The sequence below is a fragment of the Haliotis asinina genome, chromosome 1 (genome assembly GCF_037392515.1).
Source record: "Haliotis asinina isolate JCU_RB_2024 chromosome 1, JCU_Hal_asi_v2, whole genome shotgun sequence".
Taxonomy (NCBI): Eukaryota; Metazoa; Mollusca; class Gastropoda; order Lepetellida; family Haliotidae; genus Haliotis; species Haliotis asinina.
The window spans coordinates 41,870,282-41,895,324 of NC_090280.1; the positions used below are offsets into that span (position 1 = coordinate 41,870,282).

A 25,043-nucleotide genomic window follows, 5' to 3' on the forward strand; every position below is an offset into this window, starting at 1 on the left:
ACATTACATACGCTTTTGTAGGTTGTTCGCTGCCAACACTCATCAACCCAGGTGAGCTGTAGGAAGCGAAAGGAGGATGTATGGTCCAAGAGATTGTTTAAGATCTCGTGGTTACAGTAAAACAGTTGATTTCGGAAATTGAATATTTGTCAATTTTGCCCATTGTTCAGCTGACCTGTTTAAACAAGGCCACAATACACTGAAATAATGTATCCTAATCAACCTTTAATCTTTGTTTGTGCTAAAAGCAGGATCAGGGGTAGCCTTGGGTTAAAGAGTTCGGTCGTCACGCTGAACACCTGGGTTCAATTCCCCGTATAGGTACAATGTGTGAAGCCCATTTCTGGTGTCCCCCGCTGTAATATTGTGCGAATGTTGCTAAAAGCAGTGTAAAACTCAACTCTCTCACTCACTCACACACTCTCTCTCTCTCTCTCTCTCTCTCTCTCTCTCTCTCTCTCTCTCTCTCTCTCTCTCTCTCTCTCTCTCTCTCTCTCTCTCTCTCTCTCTCTCTCTCTCTCTCTCTCTCTCTCTCTCTCTCACTGTCACTCACTCACTAACTATTGCTGTAATATTACTAAAACCAGCGTTAAACAACATTCACTCCAAAGAAACAGCTGGTGCCAAGGTTAGTGTCTTTGGTATACTGATTAAGGTTTATGTCAATATTGTATGTCAGTTGTTATAAGTTGCGGTGCATTTCTTTTGTACAGATCCCATGTCCCGAAACCATGTCTTCTTTCCCGGAGAAGGTCACATTTGGTTGGATGCGCAGGTATAAGTCAGGGGAACACTCTAAAGAAGAGGGAGGGATGGGGTGGGTTGTGTAGGGCACACCCCTGCATCCCCATCTGGATCCGCCTGTGGCATTCAACTTCTCACACTGACAACTTCATTTTGATATATATCCAATATGTAATCGACACGTGATCGGCATTAAACTTAACCCACTCACTAACTCACTCACTCATGGTTAATTGTGTTTGTAGATGTTTGATACTTCTGTGTTGGGATACATATTAACATATTGTTACGGTTAAATATCGCTGTGACAAAATGTGTGAGAAAATAACACTGAGAAGTCTGAAATTTTCAATATTTTGTATTCTGCAAAAAAAACAGCAAGATACAAAAGATTCACAACAGAGGTTTCATGTACAGTGCAGCTAAGTCAAATCTAAAGTAATGGGTCACAAATATAATGTAAACTCACCGAAGTCTTGGTGTGAGAGTGAGAAACAGCTTACTGAATATAACACAGTGAGCAGTCGGGCAGCAGTTATGTAGGTCAAGCGTTGACCTTTTCATATACAGTCATTGATTCAAGAACTTTCGAGCACTTGCAACCATTGCCACTAACGTAGAATTCTCTCATCCAGCCTCTTGTTCACTTCAAAACATCATCAAAGGGAGGTAACTCTAGAGAACTAACTGAAAAGCCTGCTGATAAATTACAAATAGCACTAAACATTTATGAAACGAAATGTGACCCATAGTAATTATCATTTAAAACACTTAACATTGTGGCCCTACAATAATTATTGCTCAATTAACAATACAATTTACAGAAAATATGCTCTTGTAACAATATATGTTCATAATAATATGTTGAGTATCAACTTATTGTTAAATGACAAAGTACAGGCAAATTAGGTATGGAGATGTTATGAAGATCAGATTTTCATCTTAGATTATCTGTCCAGTGTGAGTATGGTACAGACAAGCCAAAGTAATTGTCTGGGATTCAAACCTCTTAATCTGATTTTCCTGTGGTCAAACTCACTAACCCACCCATTCAGCATAAACTCCACTCTCTCACTCACTCACGAACTCACGAACCTTCTTTGGGAATGTTATTTGTCCAGGCTCATTACTTTACCAATGACCCGTGAAGGCCTTCAGCAACCCATACTTGCCATAAAAGGCGGCTATGCTTGTTGTAAGAGGCAACTAACCAGATCGTGTGGTCAGGCTTGCTGACTTGGTTCACACGTCTGGATTGTCAGGTTCAGAGTCCATTATTTACAGACCGCCGCCATATAGCTGGAATATTGCTGAGTGTGACGTAAAACTAAACTCACCCACTCACTCACTCTACCATGTCTCCATGTCTATGATTGTCTCCAGGTCCAGGCTCATTTATTCACCAATTTTCAAAATTCGAATTACTGTCATGGCCAGTCTCACAGATTGCTTTACCTTCTCTCCACAGCATCATCTGGACGGGTTGGCGCCGTCCGCTGATGGAAGAGGATCTCTGGGACCTCCCCCCTCATATGAAATGTAAACAAGTTGCCCCGAGGTTCTTCAAGAATCTCGAAAAATACCTTTTCAGGTCCCGCACGTACGTATTGATTAGTTCATCTGAAAACCATTTATATTTTAAGTTATAGTGAAGTTATAGTGAGGTGTATTTGGCATTGTTATGAAGCTTGGAATCTCCAGTTTTCCAAATCCATTGTTGCCAGACTTACGAGTGTTGGGCAGCATGTAATTTCTGGGCGTTTCCATTATATCCATGCTATTTTTCAGAGAAAATGTTTGCTGTGTATAAAGAAATATATCTTCACTATAAATTGGGATTTTTGATAAAGCATTTAATGTACCTATCACATTGAGGTCAAAGGTGAAGGTCAGAGCAATTCGGCAGTGTTTAAATTTTTGACACCAATCGCCACTGCCCTATTACTTTAAGAGAAGCGTCTTTTTTGTGCAATGTCTTAAACATACACTATGGGGACGTTGAAAACAATAACAAAATTTTTAACTTACCTTACCATAGGTCTTATGCATATTACCTCAAGCTTCACTAGAAGAGATCAGACAGTGGTTGATTCGCCATTCCCTAGATGGCTACCTCATGTAATCTCCGAATGTAGTCACAGAAGTGACGTCATCTCCCCACTCGCGCAAGCGCGAACAATCCAAAAATCACTTTTACTTCTAGCGTTCGTCTGTTCAGACGTGTTTGGTTCGCTTTAAGTTTACCTACTTTGTGGTTCAATAAAATTGTTTCCTGATGGGTAGGTATGGTTTGTATCCCTTAAGTGTGCATGTCAGGTAAAGAATTATTTAACTGCACTTACCTTGCTACCTCGTGTTATTTTTTCTCCTACTCCGGCGTGGTTTCGACCGCGTCATGTGTGAGTGTGGCATGGCATTTGTGGGGGTATTATAACTTGCTGTTTGTTCTTCCTCCATGTGGTTTTCCATGTCGTTTGTTATCACTGGCTATGTTTCACTGCATTTATGTTTTCGTGCCACGTTGCTTTGTTGTGCAGGCAGCCATTTTGGTTGTTTATCCTTCGCTGTCCCGCACTTACGGGTGTGCCTACTTAAGTGCGGGGGTGTGGTTGTTGAGGTTTTTGTCTGTTACAGTTAACTGTGTATGCAAAGGGTAGAAAGGGGCTAAGGATCCCCACCCCTGGTGCCCGGATTGTGCGTCTCTAGCCTGCTCTATTGACGGACGCTGCCAGTACTGCGAGGCGTTATCAGTGGCGGATTTCAGACTTTAATTGTGGCTAAGAGGAAGCATTTTGCACAGCGGAAGAGAAGGATATCATCTCCAGCGTCTTTGTCAGGATCTCTGGCGGACGACCCTGACTTACAACCGCCGTCAACGCCTGTGCCGACTCCTGGGATGGGGCGCTCCTCCGTGACGTCTGTACGCTCGTCTCCGGAACCACCTTGCTCGGATTCCTTCGTGGATCTGTCTCATCAGGAAGTCCAGAGGCTCCTGCGTTCCCTCCTGACACCCGGCGCTGCTGCAGACACCAGCACCTATGCCTATGCCAGCACATATCCCGACACCAGCACCTATTCCGACGACGGACCCTGTGCCTGTGCCTTACCGTGTACCTAGGGTGTCGCATCGTTGTCCAGGGAAGAGGTTTAGCCGGCGCTTGGAGGCAGAGCGCTCCAGGTCCCCTAGGAGTCGGCGATCCCGTACCCCGCACCGTAGTCATCGCCGGCGCTCTTGGTCTAGCTCACGGTCCCCGCAATGATCTTTGGATGAAGACTCTCACTCTACTACCAGAGGTAGAAGTCGCTTGCGCTCCTGGTCCAGATCACCTCGGTGCTCCTCTAGAACTCGGCGTTTGCAGTCGCCGGAGCCACCTCGGATCTCGTCCAAGGAATCTGCTGCTCGCGCATCGATTTCATCTTCTACACAGCGGCGTGATTCGACTTCAGTGTCCTGGAGGAACAGGCTTTTTGCCCGGACTACGGCGAGGAGGCAGGAAACAACTGCGATGGTGATGGCACTTACCTACCTTTATCGGCCCTCTTCAAGTGGATTGCTGACAGGGTACCTGACTGCCCTTTGCCTTCGGCTGATTCCAGCAACCCTGCAGCAATTCATTTATCCCCGGAGCTACTCATCCCGCCTCATCCTATGGTGGCGGACACCATGGCTTTATTAGATGCGGACTTTGCGAAATTGTCATTAAATCCGACTATCAAGCGTCTGAGTCCAGGCAGTCAGATTACAAGATACTAGTACACACCCTGGATTTCGCGGACAACAGGGCTGTCCAGGATGAATATCTGAAGCGGTTATCGGCTCCTCGCAGTCCTCTTACAGAGTGCAGGATTCTAAGCTGGCGGCCATCAATGCTGAACTCAAGCAGATACTTAAGCCGATATCTGCGCTGGCGTCAGCTACCTCAGCGGCGGCGGCGATGGTCTGGGTCTTGTCTGAAGACAACGTCTCGAGGATCAATCACCTTACCGGGTATTCCAACACCGGTAGGTGGGAGACTGGGTATCTTTTGGAGGGACTGGTCACATCCTCGAAGATCCTTACGTTACAATTTGTCTACATTAGCCTCAAGTGGAGAAAGTTTCTTTCGCGTGCTTTACTCATCTTGTCACAAAGATTTTCGAGACAACAACAAAGTACCACTTCTAAATACACCTCCGATTACAAGAGAGGACGGTATTTATCTTCGGGGAAAGTTCGACTCGCATCTACCTGAAAAATAATTTGTCTACGTCAGTTTCAAGCGGTGGAAGGGTTTTCGCGCGCTTTACTCATCTAGACACGTGCTCGCCAAACAGCATGGTTAACGCTGCCTATCAGGAGGCGTGCAGCAATGAATGGCAGTTTTCTGATCGGACAGCCAGCCAGATATAAATAGACTTCCTTGGAATGTCAGCACTTTCATAATGAACAGCGTGGTTGATCTGAAGTCGAAGAATGATGCATCTTCACGGTATACAAGCTTATCTTGAAAGAGGTCAACTCAGTTTACAGTTGGACTTCACTGTCAGGCTGTTAACTCAGCTTGGATGACTTGAGAATCTAACTCCGCAGGATTTGATTCATCACATCGCCGTCCGAGTTTCGGGGGGTCGAAATTCAAGACGATGCTTAAAACAAGTTGTACTCTGTCCGTTATCACTATTTCAGTGATAATATCTACTTGATTTGCTCACGTCACCTCAGGATATGATCAGACGTAGACATCTACTATTACGTTTATGACAGCGGTTTCTGGGTCATGATTTCATTTCCGGACAGGTTTACGACATTGGATGTCTTGAGACCACACCTGTTATGGTAGACTGGCCTGTCAATGTTTGCACAGGAACTTACATATTAGAACCGTCATTCAACAACCATCTTTAGGTAGACACATCTCTCCCTCCAAGGATTGAGTGCCCATCTAAGCAACAAGGTTGCAGTAGGATTCTGGAAGAGTGAAGATCTAGCTCTTCACATCAGCCAGTTGGAGACGAAAGTGGTGATGCATGTCTATCACTGTCGACAACACCAAGAGACAAGCTACTGATGATCCATACGGACAACTCAATAGTAGCCTCCTAGGTAAACAAGGGTCAACGAGGCCTCAACCTCTACTACACCTGACGTTTCTACCCTTCGACGTGATTGTCAGTCTGTTTCTCCAAATAAAAGTATCTCGCATACCAGGAGCCTGCAACTTCATGGCAGACGCTTTATCTCGCCCTCTACGTCTATCACCAACAGAGTATATGTTGTGTCGAGAGACGTTTAAAATAATTGGCTTCCAGAATGGGACCAATTGCTGCACCATCCCCACAATCGGACACTGCACCTGGATCTGGCATGGTTTTATCTATGCACCTGGACCATCTGTTTAAGACTTGAGGGCCAAGGGGTACTCATCTCAAGTGGCGAAGATAATCGCCCGGGAGCACAGGGTTTCCACTCAGTAACTTTATGGTCCCGCAGGCGTGGGCGATCGACGCAGTGTCCCTGTCGTGGGAAGGTCTGGACGCTTACGCATTCCCACCACCAGTCATTCTCTCAGATGTGGTTGCCAAAATCAAGGAGACATAGAGCCTGAGACTGCTTTTGGTTGCTCCTTGGTGGCCAGCCAGGCCGTGGTTTCCCGACCTACGACATCTCGCTAGCGGAGAGCTGTTCCAGCTCCCAGTCTGGCCACATCTGCTCCGACATCGGCACAGCCGGCAGCTTCATCCAGACCTGCTGAGGTTTTAACTGCATGGCTGCGTCTTTTACAGAAGACTCTAAGAGATAAGGGCTACTCCTTGCACGTGGCAAGTGTCATAGCTCGTGCGCAATGAGTATCCGCCAGGTCCTTATACGACGATAAGTGGCGTTCTTTTGAGAGGTTTTGTGCTCAAAGATCTCAAGCCCCGATGACAGCCTCTCCTTAGTTTGTGGCAAACTTCCTCCTGTTCCTCCACAACTCAAAGCATCTTAGAGGCAGTACCTTGTTGGCTCTGAACTCCGTCTTGGCGATTAAAGTGGATAAACAGATTTCCAAGGTACCAGAGCTTATTGTGCTACTTAAGGCCTTCAAGTTGGAGGACCAGAAAGTCAAGCTTCGTCCTCCAGCTTGGGACCTCAACATCGTCCTGCAACATCTAAGAGGACCTCCATATGAGCCTTTAGAGGAAGCCTCTTTCAAACTTTTGTCTTAAAAGACGGTCTTTCTACTAGCCTTGGCTACTGCAGCTAGAGTTAGTGAAATTCATGCCCTGACGCAGGTTCAGTTTGAGGCATGGACGAGCCCACTTGGGTCTCATGTGGGATTTTGTAGCCAAGAACCAGCTCCCTGGACAGCCAATTGTACAGTGCCGCATTATGGAGGGCTGCTTTTGAAAGTCGTCAACCGTCTTCGGTCCCCACTACAAGAGGGACTTAGCGGTTGAGGACATGGAGAGGTAACAGTCTTTAGGTCCGTTGGTGGTTGCCCAGCAACTTACCCGGCTGGCCGGCCGCCCATTAGGTAATAACGCTTTTGCTTACCGTTGGTCTTGAAATTAACCTCACCCTCAGGCTGCATCGGTTTTTCTTTGGAGTTCCTTTGGGTTACTCTTTGCCCTGTTTCCAGGTTTGTCCTACGACTGTTGGCATGGGTCTCCTGGGTCTCCTAATGCATGTGCACTGGTTGCTGAGGGATGGTCCTCTGGAGTCCACACCTCCAGCCATCTGTTGAAGCCATATGCATAAGACCTATGGTAAGGTAAGGTAAAAATAAAAAAAAATGTAAATATTTTAGATATTTAAATACTTACCTTACCATAGGGCGGTGACTCCCTCCCAACGCTGGATGCTCTTCCCCACTCTGGACTGTTCGGACCTTCCTGTTGCCAGTACTTTTGAATTGTTCGCGCTTGCACGAGTGGGGAGATCACGTGACTTCAGTGATTACATTCTTAGATTACATGAGGTAGCCATCTAGGGAATGGCGAATCAGCAACTGTCTGATCTCTTCTAGCGAAGCTTGAGGTAATACGCATAAGACCTACGGTAAGGTAAGTATTTAAATATGTAAAATATTTAGATTTTAATAATTTGGCGTTGATGATAGGTTGCATTTTAAGACACAGAAACTCAGTGACACAATACTAATCAATCAATTTGATACGCATGTTTTCACGGTCCGCATTTTCACATATTCGCCAAATGAAGACGACAATTTGCCGTATGTTTACTGAAGTATTATTTCTTTATGAAAGCATATCAAAAAGTGAACATCAACTATATTTCTAACATCGGTACACTCAAGCTATGTGACAATAGTGAAAGCGGCACAAAACTAAATTCATTCACTCACTGTACATATCCCAGAAAAATACAAAAAATACTTTTCTGTGAACAATAAAGAAAACAAATAGAAAATTTATGAGGATTTATCTGTAAATTTGTGTGTGCACTCCGAGACATTTTTTCATGTGTGTTTAGGGAAGTAAAATAACACAATTTGTTTTATTTGGATTGAAATATTTCATTCACTTGTTTTCGACGACTCACTTATTTTTCAGCCCTCTCACTCCCTCATCAAGCCATTAGAAACCAGTTATTGATCTTATCCATGACAACGTCATTGTATCGCTTACTTGCTTGACACATGCCATCGTATCCCAATTGCTCATGCTGTTGATCACTGCATTGTTTAATGTACATTTGATTACTTACCAATCGCTCACTACAAAAAGTCACTTGTAAACCTACTAAATCTCACTCACTCAGAAACATCCCAGACGGAGCCACTCATGTTCCGAAGATCCCCGAGAAACAGAGCCTCCTGGAGCTTCAGCACATATCACAGGGACCAGGAAACACCCGTCCCAAGAAGGATGATCTCCCTGACGTCATATACAAGACGTCCCAGGTTGATGACATCACAGCGTCGGGGAAAGTCAGCACTTTTCAGGTGCTCAAGGCTCTGTTGAAGACATACGGACCGGATCTGAGCAGGGCACACATATTCAAACTTGCTTGTGACATTATACGATTCCTGAATCCAGTGTTACTCAAGTAAGCTTCTACTTACACACTCTTATACTGCTCCAAAGAAAGTAGTTTTTATGATATCTACAGCAGTAGTATACTGACGTCTCCTATTCTCGCAGTACTTACAAATATCAGCTGAAAAAATAATATGAACAGTTCTTTTTGTATGTATGCTTGTTGTTTTTAAATGAAGAGATTCCACCTCTAACATCTGCATCTATCAACTGCTTGATCCATAAAGTGTATTATCTCACTTGAGCTCGATGAAAAACATGGTCGTCCACCACTGACTTTTCGAGGCGTCTCCTATTCTCGTGGTATAACGAGAAAGTAACGTTATTGGGTGTAAGGTAGGGGAATCTTATCGGGAAGGGCGTGGGAAAGTTATGATTTTTCCAAATTGGTTAAAACTCACAAATATTCGTTACTCTGAAAAATTTTGATAATTCACAGACTTGGGCCACTTCCTAAATACTGGTCAGTGATGTAAACAACCGCTAGGTATCACGCATCGGTGACCTCGGCAGAAAATGTGTTTACTGCGAGAATAGGAAACCCGCGGGAATAGGAGACGGCTCTATAGTTGTTGAAGCAGTAGTTGTAGCAGTTATAGTATGAGTAGGTGTGGTAGCAGTAGCAGTAGTAGTAGTGGTAGTAGTCGTGGTTGAAGAAGTAGTAGTATTTGTAGTAGTAGTAGTAGTAGCAGTTGTAGTAGTAGTGGTGATGGTGGTTGAAGCAGCAGCAGTAGTAGTAGCAGTAGTGGTAGCAGTAGTGGTAGCAGCAACAGTAATAGTAATAGCAGGAGCAGTAATGTTGTTAGCAGCAGTAGTTGCTGAAGCTGCAGTCACTCTAGTGGCCGTTGTTGATGTAGCTGCAGCAGCAATAGCAGTGCTTGTTGTGGCTGCAGCATAGTAGCTAGTAGTTGTAGTAGCTGCAGCAGTAGTAACTGTAGTAGTGACAGCAGCACAGTAGTAGTAGAAGAAGACACAGTAGTAGTAGCAGCAAGTAGCAGGTGCTACTGGTACAGAATTACTAAATGCTTTTATATTAGAATAAGTTGATTAAAATATTTTTAACAGGTTAATGATCGGGTTCATCGAAAACAAACAGACCGAGACGATGTGGAAGGGTTATGGTCTCTCGGTGTGTTTCTTTCTGGTGTCCGTCTCCGTCTCACTGCTCAATGCCCAGGCCTTCTACATCAGCCACAACACCTCCCTGAAGGTCAGGACAGGTCTGGTTGCTGCGGTGTACAAAAAGGTGAGTGACCATTGTGCTGGACTGACCCTCAAAGGACAGCGTGAAGAGACCAAGTGTTTGTGTAGTTGGTTAATAAAGTGGCATAGTGACGCAAAGGAATTAGATATTATTGATGTCCCTGCCGTTGGTGTGGAACCAGTAGCAGTAATCTTAGTGATGGTCCAGGTCAGCAGCGCAGTACGTGAAGAACTGGTAGGAGTAGAAGCGTGAGCGACCATGGTTTTACACCGATTATAGCAATATTCCAGTGGGCTCCAGGAATAGGCTTCATACATTGTACCTGTGTGGGGAATCAAACCCGGGATAACCCACTGCCCCTAGTAGTAGTAGCAATAGCAGCAGCAGCAGCAGTAGCTATTATTGCGCTGCAAGAAATGGTAGCTACGACAATATTAGTAATAGTTGTAGTAACAGTAACAGCAGTACGCAATCTTAGTAGTAGCGTCAGTAGTAACAGCAGCAGTAGTAGTAGTAGCAGCAGCAGCAGCAGCAGCAGCAGTAGTAGTAGTAGTAGTAGTAGCAGCATTAGTAGTAACAGCAGCAGTTGTGGTAGCAGTAGTCGTAGCAGCAGCAGCAGTAGTAACTGAAGCAGTAATGGCATCAGTAGCTGTAGTCGTAGTAGTAGCAGCAGTAGTAACTGAAGCAGTAGTGGCACCAGTAGCGGTAGTCTTAGTAGTAGTAGTAACTGAAGCGGTAATGGCATCAGTCGCAGTAGAAGCAGCAGTAGTAACTGAAGCAGTAGTGGCATCAGTAGTCGTAGTAGGAGCAGCAGTAGTAACTGAAGCAGTAGTGGCATCAGTAGTGGTAGTCGTAGTAGTAGTAGCAGTAGTAATTGAAGCAGTAGTGACATCAGTAGCGGTAGTCTTAGTAGTAGTAGCAGTAGTAACTGAAGCGGTAATGGCAGTAGTCGCAGTAGAAGCAGCAGTAGTAACTGAAGCAGTAGTGGCATCAGTAGCGGTAGTCTTAGTAGTAGTAGTAGTAACTGAAGCGGTAATGGCATCAGTCGCAGTAGAAGCAGCAGTAGTAACTGAAGCAGTAGTGGCATCAGTAGCAGTAGTCGTAGTAGTAGCAGCAGTAGTAACTGAAGCAGTAGTGGCATCAGTAGCAGTAGTCATAGTAGGAGCATCAGTAGTGGCATCAGTAGCGGTAGTCGTAGTAGTAGTAGCAGTAGTAACTGAAGCAGTAGTGGCATCAGTAGCGGTAGTCTTAGTAGTAGTAGCAGTAGTAACTGAAGCAGTAGTGGCATCAGTAGCAGTAGTCCTAGTAGTAGCAGCAGTAGTAACTGAAGCAGTAGTGGCAGTAGTCGTAGTAGTAGCAGCAGTAGTAACTGAAGCAGTAGTGACATCAGTAGCGGTAGTCGTAGTAGTAGCAGCAGTAGTAACTGAAGCAGTAGTGGCATCAGTAGCAGTAGTCACAGAAGCAGCAGTAGTAACTGAAGCAGTAGTGGCATCAGTAGCAGTAGTCGCAGTAGAAGCAGCAGTAGTAACTGAAGCAGTTGTGGTAGCAGTAGTCGCAGTAGAAGCAGCAGTAGTAACTGAAGCAGTAGTGGCATCAGTAGCAGTAGTCGTAGTAATAGCATCAGTAGTAACTGAAGCAGTAGTGGCACCAGTAACAGTAGTCTTAGTAGTAGTAGCAGTAGTAACTGAAGCAGTAGTAGCACCAGTAGTAGTAGTAGCAGCAGTAGTAGTAACTGAAGCAGTAGTGGCACCAGCACCAGTAGTAGTAGTAGTAGCAGCAGTAGCAACTGAAGCACCAGTCATAGTCAATGTTTCAGATATTCAACCTGTCCCTTCCTTTTACTTGTTCATTCCTCTAGTCCCTGACGATGAATAACGAATCCAGAAAGCTCTTCACGACTGGAGCCATCGTCAACCTCATGTCCGTTGACTGCAGCAGGTTGGAAGGATGTGTCTGTCAGCTCTTTCAGCTCTGGTCAGCTCCTCTTAGTCTGGTGCTGGGCTTCTGCTTCCTGTATCAGGTGATCGGAGTCTCCATGTTTGCCGGCGTAGCAGTGATGGTCGTCATGACGCCGCTCAACTACAAGCTGGTCTTCTATATGAAGAAACTCCACAACAAGCAGCTCAGTATCAAGGATGAGAGACTGAAGAACATGAACGAAATACTGAATGGAATTAAGGTATTTGTTTACACACGGGAACTTCAATAATACGGATCTTTGTCCAAATGATTTGATTAGAGAAACTGTTTTGTCGATTTCCGTAGAAAAATGTACTTATGTTCATATGTTGTATATGTCAAAATATGATTTTCAGTATACGCTAACAAATAAATGACAGACCAATAAACAAATATCAGTGAGGACACCAGAAGCTGCCAGTGTGTAGAACTGAGAGAAAGAACCTATAACATATTTCTTTTGTGATGTAATCATTTTTTTATGAATGTTGTGACCTTACTTTTTTTTCAAATATGCAACAAGACAACAAAAAATTTGAAGTTATCTGTTTGTCAGTGAGCTGTCCAGATGATTTCATGACTCTGATAAGGGGCACTAAGTGATCAGATTTCAGTATACAGTCACACAATCATGAAATTGTTCGGTTTCTCGCTATTGTGAGAGAACGACATAACACTCTCACCCACCAACCCAAACACCCAAAACTTACTCACTCACGCACCCACCCACCCGGTCACTCATTTATAACTCAGTCGCTGGCTCATTCACTCACTCACCCCCACCCACCCCCACACACACACTTATTCACACACTCCCTCACTCACTCCTTTGTTGCAGGTGTTAAAGCTGTATGCATGGGAATCCTCGTTTAGAGACAAGGTAATGGCTGTTAGAAGCAGAGAGATCGCACTCATCAAGAAACTGGCCATCATGAACGCCCTTAACGTATTCTGCTGGGTCGGCGCTCCAACATTGGTAAGTGCGCGAGCTGTTGGGTTTAACAGCTTTGTGCTTTTTTAAGGTACAATACCATCTGGACAACTGGCAGTCTTGAGTCTTGTTCAAAGCCTTGAACACCCATTTTAAGTGTGAATTCATACTGTATGATGAACATGAACGGGTATATTTGCAATAAAGAATCTCTTTGTTACTTGTAATATTTGCTGTGAAATCACACAATTGCTGCTGTGTTTCATACGTCATTCTAACTGAATCACAAATTTACTGTCGGTGGTCTAGATGTCTTGAGTATCACCAGCGAACTTAAATTTTTTAAAATGAAACCTTGTAGACGTATAAGAGATCAGCTCAATGGGTGGTAGTTTTCCAAGCTTCTCCTTGACGGTTGTTTTATTTCACCATCTCTCCAACAGGTGACGCTGGCTAGTTTTGTGACGTATGTGTTGACGTCAGAACACCACTTCCTGGACTCTCAGACTGGCTTTGTGGCGTTGGCGCTTTTCAACATTCTCCGCGAACCAATGAACTCGCTTCCTAATGTTTTTAACAACATGGTGCAAGTAGGTCTATTGGTCATGCAGACTAAAGTAAATCTCCTGGTGACAATATAACATCAGGGTCTTTAAATGTGTGCAGTAGATTTGTTGAAGAGTTCACTCTACACTCAAAAGGCCCGGGTTCAGTTCCTCTTATCGGTACATTCAGATCATAACTGACACAACTGTGCAGATCACAGGTTCAATGTCCCACATCGGTACATCCAGATCATGATTGACACAACTATGTCCAGATCATGATTGACACAACTATGTCCAGATCATGATTGACACAACTATGTCCAGATCATGACTGACACAACTATGTCCAGATCATGATTGACACAACTATGTCCAGATCATGATTGACACAACTATGTCCAGATCATGACTGACACAACTATATCCAGACCATGATTGACACAACTATGTGCAGATCATGATTGACACAACTATGTGCAGGTCATGACTGGCACAAGTATGTTCAGATTATGATATGACACAAGAATCTCCAGATTATGATGGCTCGTGTACAAATATCATTTTGTATGAGAATTTAAGATAATACATGTGGAATATCTGTATATAAAAATAATGCACTTTTTGTTTAAAATGGCCTCACTGGTAATGTACAAGATTGCGAACTCCCTGCCTAGTTACACAGGTTATCATAGGTTATCATGTCTAACCATTTAGCTTGCAGGGATGCTTGATACATCATTTTATATCTCGATATACAATGCATATCAAGTATTCTTTATCAGTCATGTCAGTGGCAAGGCGACTTCATGTATTATATCACTATGGGCTCTCAGTAGGTCACATATCGTCACAATGTGACGTACCATAAGTAACCAGGCCATCTGGCCAAATAACAACCCTACCTCCCTCCCTGCACATCCCTCCCCCACCAATAACAGTAAGCGGTGTATTTACTCCGAAAAGACTAGAATTGGTCTTCAGCACCCTATGCATGTCGTCATAGGTGAATAACTGGATCGGGTGGTCAAGCTCAAAAACTTGGTTCACACGTCGTCGTAACCTAACTGCGAAGATTGAAGCTCTCTCTTGTGATCACTGGATTGTCCTCTCCAGACTCGAATATAGCTGTATTGCTGGATTCTTTGCTGATTGCGGGGTTAAACAACAAACTTGACACATGCCATTGTATCTCAATAGCATAGATCCAGCTTCCTGTCAGACTCGTAGAACAACATACAGACTAGCAGTCAGTAATCTGATCCTCATCTTACAGGCCGCCGTCTCGTTGGACAGACTGGCAAAGTACCTCTCCAGTCCAGACCTGGACCCAGAGACGGTCAAACACACCACAGAAAAAGGTGAATATAGCTTACACAGTATTTCCTCATAGTGTCAAGGATCGGGTGTTGTGTCGTATTGACGTGTCATCGTGTCCCAGATGCGTAGAATGATGCTCATAGTGTTGATCACTGGATTGTACCTCCAACCATCCCCGTTGTACCTCAATTTAGACGTGCAAGACCGGATCTATTATATAGCCAATTAATCACTTCCTTGCAATTGTCTGAAGGAAGGCTGCTACATTAGTGAGTGAGTGTGTGAGTGAGGTAAACAGAGATATTGCATCATCAGTGATCACATCCAGAAAGCGTTTCACATCCACAATCTTTAGTACATGTATATCATATTATTACATCCTGTTCAGTTTCTCAGTCCTGTGTTTTGCTTGAGGTTTGACAACCTTGTTTAGTGTAAATTCAGGTTGATTTATCATACGCTTACTTGCCATTGCTGCAACAAACCTATATATATACTGAGGGTACAAAATAAGGGATCACATTTAAGTACAAGTGTAACTTGGTTGTAGTGTCATGTAATCCATTATTTATCTCCCTCAGTATATGTGCCATTAAACATGTTAACTGGCCCGAAACATCCAGGTTACATTCGGTTTGTAGTAAGAGGTGACTAACGGGATCAGGTGGTCAGGATCGGGTTGATCGGGTTGACGTCACTGTATGTTGACGTATGCCATGTCAATACTCATGATATCAGTCACTTGAAAGAATGTTCCTGAAAATAAAGGTTGAATTTTGCTCTCTGCAACATCAAACAAACAAACACATACACGATGCATACGAGTTACTTAAAATCAATGACACTGCTTCTGATGCAGAAAAATGAACCCGACATGAACGACTCATAATTCACTTGAAATCTGCATCATATTTAAGGACGTGAAAATGAATCATTTATCAAGAAATAAAAGATCCCTAAGCAGAACAAATTCTTAAAATGTCTGATGTTGTATTAAAATAAATATCAGTGTAAACCGGTTTTGTCACCACATGCTGCACGTGGAATTATTAGAGCGTCACAATGAAACTGTTGACATATTGCAGTTAAAACCATGATCAATACTAGATTCAGATGGTATCAGTATTATAAAACCGTCAGATTGTGTAAATTTGTTGAACTTGAAAGCGACTCCATTCAACATGCACATGCAGTGTGATTTTCGCTCGACGTTGTGTTAAAGGTTGATAGTATTTCCCATTTGGCTAAACATATGAATGGACTGGTGCCTTATTAATACAGGAATGTATTGTCGATATTTATGCTGAAAAGAGACTCCCCAGGAACCGTCTGTATGGTTCGGTGAATATTCTTTTAAATGCATGCAAGTTGTTATTACTGTGTTTTATAACAGGACAAAAAGTATAGTTTTGGGTTCGGAATTTTAGTAAAGAAGACATCTACTGCTACTGCATTGCTGGATGAGTAACAGGTTATTTTATGGGTTACAGAGTAGCATCCCTTACATGATCCTGGATTTGCTATCAGATCTATTCTACGTTTTATATAAATTCTTTACAGTGTACATTAAAACGAACTAAGATTTATTTTGAATTTTGTTTTCAGATAATGTGATAAGCATTGAACACGGTCAGTTTAGCTGGGACCGAGATTCGGACAAAACACTGAAGAAGTAAGTGAAACATTCCATAATGGCCTTGATGTATTACGTCAGTTATCACGTCATTTACGCCATACATGTCTTGTCTGTGGATTTCAACTGTTCTTATTCTTTTTCATAGAGATCGTCCCTGGGATACATTTTCTGCTGCTGGAAAATGTCACATGACAGTTGTTATCGATGTTTTAATCAAATATTGTACAATAAACAAAAAATCTTTTTTGTTCATTATAAGCCCCCTCACCACATGGAGTTACCCCTATGCCGTGCATACGCAGGCAACCAGGTAAGCATCCCAGCCTGTATCATCATTCCTTCTGCTGTCACCGTACTGTAAAGACACGTGTGCTGCAGAAAACCTAAGTCTTCAGCCCTCTTCTTCTCAGTCTAGTCATGGTTTTGACATGTCTCTGATTACACAGTTGTTTCAACAGCACATGGACTCAGTGAAGTCCCTTATCCATGAGTCGGTTGGAGGTGTCTGGCAGGAGTTCCTCACTCACTCTGGGCTGGGGGCGGATCGCCAGGCTCTGCTCGCTCAGCTAGCCTGGATGTTGCTGTCGATCCCTTGCCTTTGGCCTTGGGTCCGGATGCCTCGGTGACCCGAGAGGGAAGGTTCGCTCCCAGTCCCTCTCTAAGTTCTCAGTTCTGGCGCATGGACAGGAACCCCAGGAATCCTCAACGGTGAGCGGAGGACTCAGTTCCGTCCGAGCTTCCTCCAGCGTCTTGGGTTTGTGTAGTCTATCGGTGACTGGAGTGGAAGGTGCTGTGGCTCAGTCGTCCACTGGGTCTGGATGTGGGTCCTCTTTCAGAGAGGATTCGGGCTCAGCCTCGGGATTGGAGATCAAGGCTATGGATGTCGGGAAAGTTATGGAGTCTGAGGGGGCTTTCCGCTTTTCCTAGGTCTTGAGGGAGGTGCGTCAGCTTATCGCACTAGATATTCTCCAGACTGCAGTCCCAACATGCCGCCCAGACTCAGCTGAGTTCCGCTGCCGGGGGGAGGAGGGGGAAGCATTTGCTCCTAGGCAACCCTCGCAGACGCAACTGTGCATTCTCCCTTCCTTGGTGCAGGATGTGATGGATCTCCTCCTTGTTGGTACTCGCCCTCACTTTGATTTGCCAGAGCTTGTTCGGCGTTACCAGCTGAGGGATGACTCGCTTTTCCTGGTATCGGTCATGGATGCGTTTGTTTTCACTTTGGTCACCCTCGGGGGAGCCTCGGCAGCAGCACTCAGTCAGGGAAGTCGCTGCTTCCAAAGCATTTGCATCGGCACTGCCCAAACATTACTGGTTTGATATGCACTCACGTGAAAGAGCCGTGTTCTCACCAGTGGACAGTGTCCTGCCACCCTAGCCATGTTTAATTGACAGCTGACGCTGCTGTTACTGCGTATTGATGCTATGTCTCCACTGTTGACGTATCCCACGACTGACGATCTGCTACAATTTGTTGTCAGCGTACCCTTCGGCGCCGGCAAAGGAGGGTGCTAAGTGGACTGCTCCATTGCAGCACGAACGAAGCAAGAGGGCGAAGGGCAAAGGCAAAGGTCCTGTGTTGCCGCAACTGCAGCAACAGCAGCCTTTTCAGGGCAAAGAGAAGCCTGTCCCGGCTTCCCGTTAAACATTTGTCCAGAGCCTTTGGTGTCCCGCGCACAAGCAGGCGGAGAACTGCCGACTGGGGGGGTACATTGCCTTGCGCCAGAAGTCCCTGTAGGCGGCAGGCTGTCTGTATTCCTCTCGAAATGGCAGGCAGCCACTTCAAATCCCTGGGTCCTGTCCACAGTCAGGGATGGCCATATGCCACAGTGGAAGCGAAAACCTCCACTCTCCCGGGGATTCGGCACGCTCCAGTGCTGTTCTCCCGGGAAAAAGCAGAGGTCCTCCGTGCCGAGTTCCAGTCGTTACTGGACAAGGCAGCCATCGAGATGGTTCCGGAAGGTAAACAAGAAGACGGGTTTTATTCCATGTACTTCCTTGTGACCAAGAAGAATGGAGGGTTCAGACCTATCTTGAATCTCAAGGGGCTGAACAAGCTCATAGAGGTTCCGTCCTTCAGGATGGAGACACTGCATTCAGTGATCTCTTCCGTGGAGACAGGGGATTGGCTCACATCAATTGATCTCAAGGACGCTTACCTCCATTTCCCGATATACTCCGAGTTCAAGAAATACCTTCGGTTTTCCTTCGACGGGAAGTGTTATCAGTTTCGGGTTCTACCCTTCAGCATCTCCACTGCACTGAGGGTGTTCACCATACTTATGTTGATCCCAGCTCAGGTAGCCAGGTCACAGGGCAGGTGTTGTCATCCGTACCTGGACGATTGGCTTTTGAGGGCCTTCGGGCTTTGGTTATCACATGATGCCACACAGCAAGTGATGGACATCCTGTTGAAGCTCGGCTGGATTATCAATCTCAAGAAATCAGACGTGACCCCCATGCAGGATCTGGTGTCCTTGGGGGCACGGTTCAATACGGCACAAGGGATTGTTTCCCTGGACCCAGACCGTATCGTCAAAGTTCAGAGGACTGTACTTCAGTGTCTCAAGTCCCCCAGGGCCACAGCAAGAACTTGGCTTCATTTGCTGGGCACTATGGCGGCTACAGTGGACGTGGTCTGGCGTGCAAGGTTGAGGATGCAACCCATTCAACAGGCATTAGCCCAGTTGTGGTCCCATTCGGAGAGCTACAAGACTGTTCTGGAGACTCCCGCTTGGTTGGTTCCTCACCTGCGGTGGTGGACAGAAGTCGGAAATCTGTCCAGGGGGATCCCCTTAGAGACGCCGACCCCTTCCCTCTCGCTTCAGACGGACGCCTCCCTCACAGGCTGGGGCTGCGTCCTGGGCGAACTATCAGTCTCGGGCCATTGGGCCGAGGACAAAGTCACCCTACACATCAATGTGTTGGAATTGAGAGCAATCCGCCGGGTGTTCGAGAGCTTCTTGGAGTCAGTGCGGGGTCAAGTGGTTCGCCTAGAGATGGACAACCAGACCGCTATGACGTATATCCTGAAGCAAGGCGGCACAGTGTCTCCGTCCCTTCTTCAGGAGGCATGGCAGTTTCTGCTGTGGTGTGACCAGTTCGACATTCGAGTACTTCCCGTCTTTCTCCCGGGCATAGACAACGTTTGTGTGGATGCGCTCTCGAGACGTATACTAGTCCCACACGAGTGGATGCTGCATCGGGGGATATTCGGGATCATTTCCCAGTTGTTCGGGTCGTTCCAGGTAGATCTGTTTGCCTCTGGGGCGACAAATCAGATTCCTGTGTTTTGCTGAAGGATACCGCATCCGAGAGTGATAGCCAACGACGCTTTTCTGCTCGATTGGACAGACAGAGTGCTGTGGGCGTTCCCACCAGTTCCTCTGATCTCACGACTCCTCTCACAGCTGGCCGTACAACCGGTTCGACTACTTGTGCTTCTGGCACCAGTTTGGTCGGCTCAAAGCTGGCTTCTGGTAATTCTCAGGTTTCTGGCTCAGCCACCTGTACTATACCCTTTCGACCGGACTTACTATCCCAGAACGGAACGCCACACCCCAATCACAGGATTCAGTGGGTGACTTGGCCGCTGTCCAGAGTCGCGTCCATGAGAGAGGAATTCCTGCATCAGTTGCAGACACAACTCTGACTTCGCGGAGGGATTCGACAAACGTTCAGCATGAGGATAGATGAGCCTGTTATGCACGCTGGTGTGTTGACGGGGATTCTTGATCCCTTATCAATCTAGTATCTATTTTGGAGTTACTACAATCTAAGCTGGAAGCCGGTCTGACCGCTTCTACAGTTAGCGGTTACTCCCCAGCAATCTCTGCCTTCCACATTCCTGTTGACAGTGCATTATTGGGGCAGCACCCTCTAGTTCAGCGCTTCCTTGCAGGCGTGGACAGAATCCGTTCGTCTGTCCGGCGGATTAGTCCCCTGTGGGACTTGCCAGTCGTTCTTGATTGGTTGTCTGGTCCTCTTTTTCACAACCTATCAGCTCTTTCCCTCCAGCTGTTGACATGGAAGACTGCTTTTCTTGTGGCGGTAACTTCTAGCAGGCGGGTAGGAGACATGCATGCTATGTCCGCCCACCCAAAATTAACGGTGTTTCACAAAGACAGAGTGAGCATTCAATTGCCAGATACTTACCGTCCTTAGAGAGATAGCACCTTTCACGTAACGGCGCCTATTGAGTTCCCTGCTTTCACGCAGCCTTCGGCGCTCGGTACCTCTCTTAGATGTCTTAGATGTCCGTAAGACCCTTAACACTTATATCAAACGAACAAAAGACATTAGGAAGAATGATCAATTGTTCTGCTGTTATGGTAGTGGCAAGGCTGGCCTTCCGGCGAACAAGCAGACAAGCAGGTCGTATACCCCCGAGGGTTTGAAAGCTCATTCGGTTAGGGCTGTGGCGACATCGAAGGCATACGTGTCCGCCTTGCCCATTGAAGAGATCTGCTCAGCTTCTATTTGGAGCCGACCGAGCATGTTCATTCGTCATTACCAGTTAGACAGACTGTCAAGCGAGCGTGCTCGGTTTGGCTAGTCAGTTCTCACCAGTGAGCAGGGTATGAGCGCCCAAGCCGATTGAGCTAACCTCGCAAATTGAGAACGATCATTTGACGTTGTAGCTGCAACAAATACACTGGTGGTGGTGTCTTACTGTATACTTTCCATCTTTTATCCCGGTGATGGGCTCTATTATGGTGGTGGTATTTTTTTGCTTACTTACCTAGACTGTTTGAGTCTTTCCCTAGCACCTTGGCTGGTGCCTAAGAATGGAACTCAGTAATATCGGTCGCCTGTCCTGGCTCCCGTCTTTCAGTACGAGAAAAGGGGGTAGGGGGGGGGCAATTTTTTTTTAGGCACCCTACGGATATCTTCCAGAGAGAAATAGTAGGGTTAGACCATGTATTAGCCTGGCCCTGGTCCGCGCCCCCACCGCAAGGCACATACGGTGACATGACCAGGTAAGTGTGATTCCTTGTTACCTTCGTTTTGTAATAAAGGTTATCATCTTATGTCAGGTTCACAAGCAGACAGAATGCCTCTCCCTAAGATCAGTCTTTAGGAGTCTGTCTTATGCTTATAAGTACCCCAAGGAGGATCTCTATGAAAAAGAATTGAACAAACTTGTAGAGGTTGCAGATTCTTTGAATAGAGTCCTCCTTGGGGTAAGGCCACCCACCTCCCCACATTCTGTCTGTATTGGTTACAGAACAGAAGTGTTTGGCTTGCGATATAGGTTAAGAGTTACCTGCTCTTGGCTGTCACGAGGCCAGGGGCCAGGAGGACTCTATTCAAAGAATCTGCAACCTCTACAGGTTTGTTTGAATATTGCTGAGTGCGGTGTTAAACAACAAACCAACCAACCCTTTGTCTGCCTTTATCTCTTTATTCAGTTCTCTCATTTGTTTTTTAATTGTTTCGAATCACTATAGTAATCTCTGTGTGTTTCTTTGCCTGCCTTTACCTATTTTATCATTTCTTATCAAATTATTATGTGTGTTTGTCTTTGTCTACCGCCGTGCCATTATTCTGTTCATTCATCTATTCTAATTATTTCTAACCATCTATATTTATTTTGTGTTTATCTCGTTTAATTAGTTCGCCATCATATTATATTTCTGAGAACTACATTTGTTCATATATTTATGGGGTGGTGGGGTAGCCTAGTCGTTAAAACGTCCGCTCATCACGCAGATGATACATGGGTACAGTGTGTGAAGCCCATTTCTTGTATCCACCGCCGTGATATTGTCAGAATATTGCTAAAAGCGGCATAAAACCATACTCACTCATGTTTGTATGATTTTATTCCGTTTATTGGTTGACTCATTTCTGTATTTGCAGCATTTGCTTCAATGTTAAGAAAGGTCAACTGATCGCTGTTGTGGGTCAGGTCGGAGCAGGGAAGTCGTCCCTCTTGTCGGCGGTACTGGGGGAGATGGAGAAAATCCATGGCGATGTCTGTATGAAGGTAAACTGTTATATTTGACGTGCCTTAACGACTGATATGTCAGTCTCATTTGTAACCTACTGGTTGAGCTTCGGGATTTGACGTCTTCAGTCGGTATAGTATTGGCTGGAATATATTGGAATAAGTGGCGTAACACTACACTCACTTCATGTCATAAGAGGCGACTTGTTTATTGGTTTGTATTTTTGTTTGTATGTTTATTTGGTGGTTGCAATCACATGTCATCCTATCCCAATTGCGATGATCAATGCCCATGAATTGTCTGGCCCAGACTTGATTATTTACAGACCGCCGCTAAATATCTGAATTATTGCTGAACAACATTGCTGTAGGACAGTGACCATACAAGTGATTTGTAAGCTGCGCGCTATGCACAGGGCCACACATCACCAAATGACATGTACATTAATATTCCAGTTCAAGTAAAACACTCCTTTATATATCCCGATCATATATATTCGATTCTAGTGGTCGCGAATAATGACCTTGAGTCACAGAATACGTGAGTGAATTGTATAGGCCTTAGATTTTATGGTTCTATCGACCTCCTTTACCCTGAGTGTATTTATGTCATATGTACGTACATACCTGATAACACCCGTTAATATAATGTATTCAGGTCATTGATGGCATGTTCTGTTCGCTGTGTTCTGTTTTACAAGCATGACCTAAGCCTGCTCTGTTTATAGGGTTCTGTCGCATATGTTCCACAACAAGCATGGATGCAGAACCTCTCCTTGCGGAAGAACATTTTGTTCGGAAATCCATACGAGGAGGCCAAATACAGACATATCATCCACGCCTGCTCACTGGAGGCTGACCTTGAAGTACTTCCAGGAGGAGAGAACACGGAAATAGGAGAAAAGGTGCTCCATTGATTCTTAGAGAGATTGCTCGTCAAAACAACAGCATTATAGAGAGTTATAGATAGCTGGATTATCCTTCCGTAGCGAACTAAGAGGTAAATAATTCAATGCCGTAATTTCTGGATAAAACAAATGAACGTCGGTTCTATTTGCTAGCGTCCAAACCTGATGGTCGGCAGATGGCCTCGTGCAAACTGATGTCAGTTGATTGAATTTTATGAAGACCAGCTTAGACTCACCATTGATAATATTTATACCATCGATATCATTATTATTAGGGTATCAATCTTAGCGGAGGTCAGAAGCAGAGAGTGTCTCTTGCGAGAGCAGTCTACAGTGACAGAGACATCTACCTCCTTGACGACCCACTCAGTGCCGTTGATTCCCACGTCGGTAAACACATCTTCAGAAACGTCATCGGTAACGAAGGAATCTTGAAAGACAAGGTAGTGCGTCCTGTGATCATATTTTTCTTGGAGGTTTCCATGTTCGTGCATTTGTTGCGTTTTCGCGTTCAACATTAAAAACAATCAGGAACAGTTTCATGCAGATTATGTAACACTATGAAATCCTCTTCTGCAGACTAGGGTACTGATAACCCACGGAATTCATTGGTTGCCTGTGGTTGACGTCATAGTTGTCATGGATCAAGGGGAGATAAGCGAGGTTGGCTCATATGAGGAACTTTTGGACCACGATGGTGCTTTCGCCCAGTTCCTTAAAGCATATCTATTGGAGGGAACCCAAGATGTCGGGGAGGACGATGAATGTATGTATGATGGGATGATTAACATGTGAAAACTGTTTTAATAATGAATATGCCATTAGAAATATGTTATAACAAAATGTAACGCTTCATGGTAAAATAATGATATGTTTTAAAGCAGTGATAGGAAACATCTGTCTCAGAGATAGAGATTAAAACATAGGTTAAGTACTCATTCACTGAAAATGATTGAAACTGAATGGAGGTTTGCATTAACTAAGCTTTGGATTTCGGTGGTGTTATAAACTCAAATTTGGAGGAAACCATGAAAATGTTACATTTTTAGACAATAACCACTTCCATAAGACCTTTGATTGGGATAGGGTGCTGACTTTGGAAACTCATTAAAGACGAATCTGGGGTACAAGCGAACGGCCATAGGATCCATGTTTGCATAAGGGACATTACTACACATAGTGAGCGGGACCCTTCACGACTAAGCTTACTACATGTCCAGCATGTAGAATGGTGTGTGAGTTAAATAATTACTTGGGGGATTAAGTCTGAATATTACTTATGTTTTCATGAACACCAGTAGAATATTCTGGAAGATACAGATACATTGTAATAAACAATTCAAACAGTACACATGTAGTGAAGGTCTTATTATACCTCCCAGTACAAAGGATCCGGGCAAAGATACTCGAGAGAGTCGACTCCGTGACCTCGATAGGAAAATCACCTTTGACCCTGTCGCCTCACTTCAGCCCGCTGGCATCCAGTCTCAACTCTCCTTCCATGTCGTCACTGCCAAATTCGCTGGACAGAGAAAGGTCTACAAGGTAAGAGATAAGGGACGCATAGTCTTCAAACATAAAATCATAAGAGCCTCAGAGACTTGCCCAGTGATGAAGAACCCACTGTGAAATGCCTCAAATCAACTTGGAATCGTTTGTCGTGGCCATGGGCGGTTGGTTAGCAGAGATACCAATCCAAAAGTGTTGCAAATAGTAGTTTCAGCGTTCAAAATTCGTAGTTTGACCATAAAATTACTAGTCAATTAAATAAACAAAATCATGAGAGAAAAATGGATGATATTATGGGCACATGGTATTGAAATCAGC

At 44.9% G+C, this 25,043-nt stretch overlaps 1 protein-coding gene across 1 annotated transcript in view; it reads left to right on the forward strand.

The window, feature by feature from the left end:
• LOC137291662 (multidrug resistance-associated protein 1-like) overlaps window positions 1-25,043 on the forward strand; it is a 56,260-nt gene that overhangs the window by 15,151 nt on the left and 16,066 nt on the right. The window contains exons 6-19 of the mRNA XM_067823092.1: window positions 714-775; window positions 2,213-2,344; window positions 8,486-8,773; window positions 9,829-10,009; window positions 11,826-12,146; window positions 12,765-12,902; window positions 13,301-13,447; window positions 14,679-14,763; window positions 16,328-16,394; window positions 22,221-22,347; window positions 23,037-23,213; window positions 23,492-23,659; window positions 23,796-23,982; window positions 24,599-24,761. Of these exons, the coding sequence (XP_067679193.1) occupies window positions 714-775; window positions 2,213-2,344; window positions 8,486-8,773; window positions 9,829-10,009; window positions 11,826-12,146; window positions 12,765-12,902; window positions 13,301-13,447; window positions 14,679-14,763; window positions 16,328-16,394; window positions 22,221-22,347; window positions 23,037-23,213; window positions 23,492-23,659; window positions 23,796-23,982; window positions 24,599-24,761 (2,243 nt within the window). The remainder of the gene's footprint in view (window positions 1-713; window positions 776-2,212; window positions 2,345-8,485; window positions 8,774-9,828; window positions 10,010-11,825; window positions 12,147-12,764; window positions 12,903-13,300; window positions 13,448-14,678; window positions 14,764-16,327; window positions 16,395-22,220; window positions 22,348-23,036; window positions 23,214-23,491; window positions 23,660-23,795; window positions 23,983-24,598; window positions 24,762-25,043) is intronic.